Genomic DNA, 6,464 nt, shown 5'->3' on the forward strand with positions numbered 1-6,464 from the left:
AGCCCCGCCCGCCTTCCGACGGGGGTGCGGCTCCAGGAAACGGCGCGCTCGCCGCTCAGCGCTCCAGCGACCCGACGCGCCCCAGACGACCCCGCCGAGGCGGCCAGATCCCCGGCGGGCCCCTGCGGCGGCGGCGGCGGAAAGAGCGGCTCCCGATCCCGCGCCTCGGACCCCTCCGAACGGACGGGGCGGGCGGCGCGGATAGGATCCTGGAGGCCATGGGGACCTGGGCCGGGCCAGCGGTCGCGGACTAGCGGGAGTCCCGGGTCTGAGGAGCGGGCGGCGGAGGCGGCGGGGCCATGACCTCGGTGTGGAAGCGCTTGCAGCGCGTGGGCAAGCGTGCCGCCAAGTTCCAGTTTGTGGCCTGTTACCATGAGCTGGTGGTGGAGTGCACCAAGAAATGGTGAGTGGGAGGGAAGCCTGGGGGCTCCCCAAACTGGCTGGGACCCCATCCGGGGGCCTGAGAACCCTGACCTCCGTCCAGTGGCCAAAGAGACCGCCCACTCCAGCCAGGGCCCTGGGGACCCAGACACAGAGAAGGGCCCTGGCGACTCTAGGGGATCCCCAGAGTCGGGGGACTGTGGGCAGCCTTTGGGGAGTGGAGGTCAGGAGTTCCAGGCCTGAGGATCTGTGTGGGCCCACACTTTCCTCAGCTGCGATCAGAGCTGGTGAAAGGGAGGCCTCATATTTCTGGCCAGAGGGGTGGTTCAAGGTGGAACATCAGAAAAGGGGGCAAGTTTTCAGATCCGCGGGTGGAGGGCCTGGGACAACCAACTCCATGACCTCAGTACAGCTCAGAATAAGGATGGTGCCCCCTCCTCCCCTGCCTGTTTGTTGAACCAGAGGAACCGCCCGCCCCTTCAGCTGGAGTGGGCCCTGGGCGGCTGGACTCATCTCCATAATATCCTTAAAAGGGGAAACTGAGCGCTGGGAGTGATGAGGAGGGAGGCAGGCAGCAGCTTAAAGGGGCCCGAGGGTTTTGGAGGTTGTGGGTCCCAGAGGAGAGAGCCTGGAGAAGGCAAGGTGGTGGAGTGGGGGGAGATGTGTCAGGGGATGCAGGACCCTGACCTGGACTACCAAAGGGCCTGGGGGCATCTGGTTCACACGCCCCCACCCGCAGCTGCCCGGGCCCCTGCGTCACACCCTAAATATACGTGCTCCTTGGTGTCAGCTTCCCTTGGCTGGATTAGAGCACAGCTGTGGGGGCCTTACCCGCCAGGCGGGGCTAAATTTAGGCTCCCAAGAGGAGGGACAGGAAGGGACCAGAGGGTCCAAAGGGAGGGGAGTGAGCAGGAGGCCTGGGGTCCCTTGGGCAGCTGTCATATCCCTGATCTTGACCGGGCCAGCCACAGTGTGCTTCACACCATTCAGCAAGGCCCAGAAAGGCCCAGGAGCTGGCTGGGGTAACACAGCACCGGGCTGGAACTTGAACTCTGACCTGTGGCTTCTGTCTTCTGCCCCAGCATCCTGGGTGAAGCCAGGGGGATGCTGGGCATGATCGCTGAGGGTGTGGGCGGTGTCAACGTGTCTGAGTCACAACGGGCAGGCAGGGCCTCCTGGACTTTCTTGCCTGGAGCCTCGGCTAGGAAGCTGCCCCTGCCCGGGTCACAGCTCCCCGGGAGGGTGTGCCCCGCCTGAGTCAGGCTGCCCAAGCAGGCCCCGCCCTCCCCAGGCTCCCACAGGCGGCTTCCCTTTTCTGGGAAGGCCCCATGGCTGCCCTTAGCTGTCACCTGAAGTGGAGGGTCCAGGAGGGACACTAGGCTCAGGTGTGTGCCCTTGCCCGGCCCCTAACCTCTCTGGTCTCAGCATCCCCTGGAAGATGACAGGAGAACCAGTTATCCTGGCTCAGCCTCCAGAGGGGCTGTGAGCTGGGTGAACCTGAGTGTCCTGGCATGGGACTGGGTGCAGGCATGGAGGGCTCTTGTGTTGCCCCCTCTGCCTGATGACCCCCGAGCCCTCCCCACCCTCTTGGGCAGCACTGGGCCCCTCCCTCCCAGGCCCAGCCACGTGCCTGGCGACTCTCTCCTCTGGCTTTGTCTCTGTCTCCCCGCATCTCTTCGCCTCTGCCCCAGCTTATGCTGTTCATCTTAGATGTCACCTTCTAGAAGTCCTCCCTGATGTCGCTTGTGGGAATAGGGCTCCCTGCAAAGAGAAGGGCTGGGTGTGGAAGGTCCTGGGAGGGTATCGAATGACAAGCTGACCCTATGCCTCTCTGTTTCCCAGCCTCTGCCCCTCTGCCCGACCCTACACCTACCCCCATCCTCGGACCCTGGCACTTGCCATCCCCTCTGCCTGGAGCCTACCTTCTCCAGACCCTCACACGACCCATTTCCTGCTCCAGCAGGGTCTAGCCTCTCCTTGGCGTGGACTGGGGCTATAGTGTGCACTCTACAAATATTTGTGAGTGAATGGATTCCTTTTACTCCAAGTTTGTCTCTTTCGCTGTCTCAGAGTCTGTGTGTCTTGCAAGTCCTTGTTGGGTTGCTATCTTTGTCCCTGTATGTGCCTGTCTCTCTGTATGACTTTCTTCATAATCCTTGTCAACCCACAGGCCTTTGCCCTCTGGCCCAGGCCTCACCCTGCCTTGACAGCCCCACCCTGCTCCTTGTGGCCCCAGATAAGGGGGCTGTTCAGCCCCTGTCCTGGGGGAGGGGGATGTGGGCCCAAGGAAGACTGTGGAAGAGATGGAGAGGCTGAGTGGGCCTGACTGAGTGGCCCCCTCTCTCCTGCCCCTCGCCTCCCAGGCAACCGGATAAGCTGGTGGTAGTGTGGACCCGGCGGAACCGACGCATCTGCTCCAAGGTGGGGAGGATGTCAGCTGGGGGTCCAGATTGGGGCGTGGGGCCAGTTGGGGGATGGGGTGAGTGGGGGAGGGCTGTTGGGGGACTGGAGTTGGATTCAGATCAGAATCCATTGAAGAGAGAAAAAGATGGGGTCAAGGTTGGAGATGAGAACAAGTGGTGAAGAGGAGCGTTAGGATGGAGGGAGGACTCAAACGGCTCTTTGTAGGCCCATAGCTGGCAGCCGGGCATCCAGAACCCGTACCGGGGCACCGTGGTGTGGATGGTACCTGAGAATGTGGACATCTCTGTGACCCTGTACCGGGTGAGTCTCTAGCCCTCCTGCCCAGAGGGACAGTGAGCAGGCGATTGCAATCCCAGGGGCCACGGGAGATGGGTTATCCATCCAAATAGAAAAGAACAGAGGGGCAAGACCAAGAATCATGGCAGGGGGCCTACTCAGCCTGAGTGGCCCAGGAAGTCTCCTTGGAGGAGGTGGCATTTACCCACCACATGAGGGAGAGCTGGGATCAGGAGGAGCTGGGGAGCATACCTGCCAGGAAGGACCAGCCTGTCTGAAGGCCTCAAATAAACCTCCTGAACTAGCGCAGGCTCTCCTCCCTGCCCTGCCCTCAACCCAGCAGCCCCTGTACTCACTGGTGCCCCTCCTCCCCAGGATCCCCATGTGGATCAGTATGAGGCCAAAGAGTGGACGTTCATCATTGAGAATGTGAGTGGCTGGGGTGGGCGGGAACCTGGGGTCTCGGGGACTCCAGGGCAGCACTGATGCTCCTTCCCCTGCCCCCAGGAGTCCAAGGGGCAGCGGAAGGTGCTGGCCACGGCCGAGGTGGACCTGGCCCGCCACGCAGGGCCCGTGCCAACCCAGGTCCCGCTGCGGCTGCGGCTGAAGCCCAAGTCAGTGAAGGTGGTACAGGCTGAGCTAAGCCTCACTCTGTCCGGGGTGCTGCTGCGGGAGGGCCGTGCCACGTGAGTGCCTGCCCGCCCTCCCGGGTCCTAGTCCACAACCTCTGACGCCAGCCCTCACCCCGGCCTCCGATCCGCAGGGATGATGACATGCAGAGCCTTGCGAGCCTCATGAGCATGAAACCTAGTGACGTGGGCAACTTGGATGACTTTGCCGAGAGCGACGAGGAGGAGGCCAATGGTCCAGGAGCCCTGGAGGCACGGGCACGTGTCCCCCAGCCAGGTGGGCTCCCAGCTGGAGGTTGAGATCACCAAGACCTCTAGAGGGCTGGGGATCACCCAGGCCCGAAATCCTCTTGCTGTTTTGGGGCAGGGCTATTGGAGGGACCTCACTGCTGCCAGGGCTCCCAGCCTGCCCAGCAGCCCTGAGTGACCTGCAAGATGGGTTCCCAGTGCCCCGCCCCATGCCCCTGACTCTCTCCTTGTCCTGAGTGTGCACCTGCCCACAAAGCTGCCAGGAGACAGCTGGGCCAAAAGCACAGAGAGGGCTGCGGTCTGGGCTCGACACCCCTCACCACACAACCTCGTCCCTCTCTTTAGGTTGTTAAGGCTTTTTTATTTTTCTGTCTGTCCATCTCTCTCTCTTTTTCTCTGCATCTGTGGGCCTGTCTCTTCTCCTAGGCCGGGGCGGTGCCCTGAGGCTGGGGCATTTCCCAGGTAGGCCCAGCATTCTAGTTGGGGGCAGGTGGGGGTCAGACCTGCAGGGCTCTTCCTGGCGCTGACCGTGCCCCCAATGCCCCACCCCCAGAGACCCCTCGGGAGCTGAAGACACTTTGTGAGGAGGAGGAAGAGGGCCGACTACGGCCCTGGCAGGCAGGTGAGGCCGGGCTGAGGTTAGGGCGGGCCCGGGGCGGGGGGACTGTGACCTCCAGTCCTAGGTCCCAAGCCTCAGCATCCTCTCCCTTCCTCCTCCCTGCAGCTGCCAGCCCTTCTAGTGCTGAGGATACCAGCCCAGCCCCTGTGAGTGCCCCTGCACCCCCAGCCAGGGCCTCCCGGGGCCAGGGCTCAGAACCAGCTACTGTAGCAGGGGGCCAGGTGGGGCTCAAGGCCCCCAGGCCCCCCGGAACCCTGCCAGAGACAAGGTGAGCTTTGGAATCAGCTCCAGCCCCTCTCCCCCGTCTGCTCTTCAGAAGTCGTACACCCCACGCCAACCTGCCTTTCCAGGGTCCCAGGAGTCTGGCAGGTGGGGAGGGGGCTGGCGGGGGGGACAGCTGAGCTCCTGCAGTGCACCCTTCTCCGCTCTCTCCTCAGGTCCTCAAGACAGCCAGGCCAGGACATGGCCCCCACTCCAGCCCCTCGGCTCCAGAAAGGCTCTGATGCCCCCTGGCCCCCAGTCCACCAAGGAGAGGATGAGGCCCCCAAAGCCTCCAGGGCTCCCCCAGCAGGAGTGGATTCTGCTGTGGAGACCCAGACTCGGGCAAGCCCTCAGGAAGGGACAGAGGCTCAGGGAGCTGGGCTGGGCCCAGGCATTGAGAACAGAGACTCCAGCAACTCTTTGGAAGGGCAGAAACCCAAGGTTGAGGAGGGGGCCGCTAGAGACAGGGCAGAGGCTAGTGGGGTGGATACTGGGCAAGGGCCAGGAGTCAGAGAGGTGAACAGTCAGAGGTCAGTGGTCAGACCTGGGGAGGCTGAAGAGAGTTTAGAGATCGGTCACGTGGATGCGCAGCAGAGGTCAAAAGTGAAACCTGTGGACACTAAGGGACCAGAGGCCACAGAAGTGACATCTGAGGCAAGATTCAGGGGGACTCCCGAGGCTCCTCCAAGGGGCTCTCAGGGGAGGATAGGGGTCAAGACCAGGGATGAAGCTCTCACAGTCCTGAGCCCAACGCCAGCAGAGCCTGCAGGGCATTCCGGGCATCTCGGTGACCAGGCGGCCAGGGCTGCTGCAGGCCAGGAGAGAGAGTGTGCAGAGGTGAGGGGCAGAGCCCCTGGTGTTGGGGGGACAGGCCTGGAGCAGGGGCCCTCTGCTGGAGCACCAAGCGCTGGGCCCCAGGTGAGCCGGTACGAGGGGCCCCCAACAGCAGCTGAACAAGGGGTGATGTCCAGGGATCTGAGGGCCTGGGAGGTAGAAACTGGGGATTTGAGGGTCCTGGGAACAGAGCCTGGGGTGGCAGAGTCAGAGTTATTGGGGACCCAGGAGATCTCAGAGTCCCCAGAGATAGTGTCTGAGGCAGCAGAAGCGAAGACCTTGGGGACCCAGGAGACAGAAGCAATGAGATCGGGGGTCCTGGAGTCAGAGACTGCTGAGATGGCAGAGTCTGAGGATCTAGGGACCCAGAAAATAGGGAAAAGCATTTCAGGGGCTTCAGGGACAGAGGGTGGGACAGCAGAGTGTAAGGCACTGGGGATCCAGGAAGCAGAGGCTGGGGGCTCAGGAGTTTTGGGGACAGAGACTGGGATGTCGGAAACTGAGATGTTAGGGACCCAGGAGATATCTGGGTGCTCAGGGATACAGAGAAAGGAAGCTGAGACAGCAGAGTCTGAAATACTTGGGGCCCAGGACACAGAAGTGGGGTGTTCAGGGGTCTCCGAGATAAAATCCAAGATAACAGGGAGGCAGGAGACAGAGGTAGGGAGTTCAGGGGTCCCAGGGACAGAGACTGAGGTAGCAGAAGCTGAGATACTGGAGATCCAGGGGATTGAAGCTGGGGGTTCAGGGGCCCCAGAGATGGAGACTGAGACCCTGAGGACCCGGGAGAC

The 6,464-nt window shown here is 62.4% G+C and overlaps 1 protein-coding gene across 10 annotated transcripts in view; it reads left to right on the plus strand.

Annotated features, from left to right (window-relative positions):
* Positions 1-54: 54 nt before the first annotated feature.
* The window catches only part of EHBP1L1 (EH domain binding protein 1 like 1), a 16,016-nt gene continuing 9,606 nt past the window's right edge, over positions 55-6,464 (plus strand). For 3 of the 10 annotated variants that reach the window (XM_040256162.1, XM_040256163.1, XM_040256165.1), the window contains exons 1-10: positions 97-403; positions 2,745-2,802; positions 3,010-3,105; positions 3,457-3,510; positions 3,589-3,767; positions 3,845-3,987; positions 4,386-4,421; positions 4,513-4,581; positions 4,684-4,846; positions 5,016-5,757. In XM_040256162.1, coding sequence (XP_040112096.1) covers positions 300-403; positions 2,745-2,802; positions 3,010-3,105; positions 3,457-3,510; positions 3,589-3,767; positions 3,845-3,987; positions 4,386-4,421; positions 4,513-4,581; positions 4,684-4,846; positions 5,016-5,757 — 1,644 coding nt within the window. In that variant the 5' untranslated portion in view covers positions 97-299. Of the gene's footprint in view, positions 404-2,223; positions 2,401-2,744; positions 2,803-3,009; positions 3,106-3,456; positions 3,511-3,588; positions 3,768-3,844; positions 3,988-4,385; positions 4,422-4,512; positions 4,582-4,683; positions 4,847-5,015; positions 6,409-6,464 lie in introns of those variants that run through there. The other 7 variants (XM_040256168.1, XM_040256169.1, XM_040256170.1 and 4 more) reach the window with 5 other exon arrangements.

This window comes from Oryx dammah, unplaced genomic scaffold, assembly GCF_014754425.2.
Source record: "Oryx dammah isolate SB20612 unplaced genomic scaffold, SCBI_Odam_1.1 HiC_scaffold_15, whole genome shotgun sequence".
NCBI lineage: Eukaryota > Metazoa > Chordata > Mammalia > Artiodactyla > Bovidae > Oryx > Oryx dammah.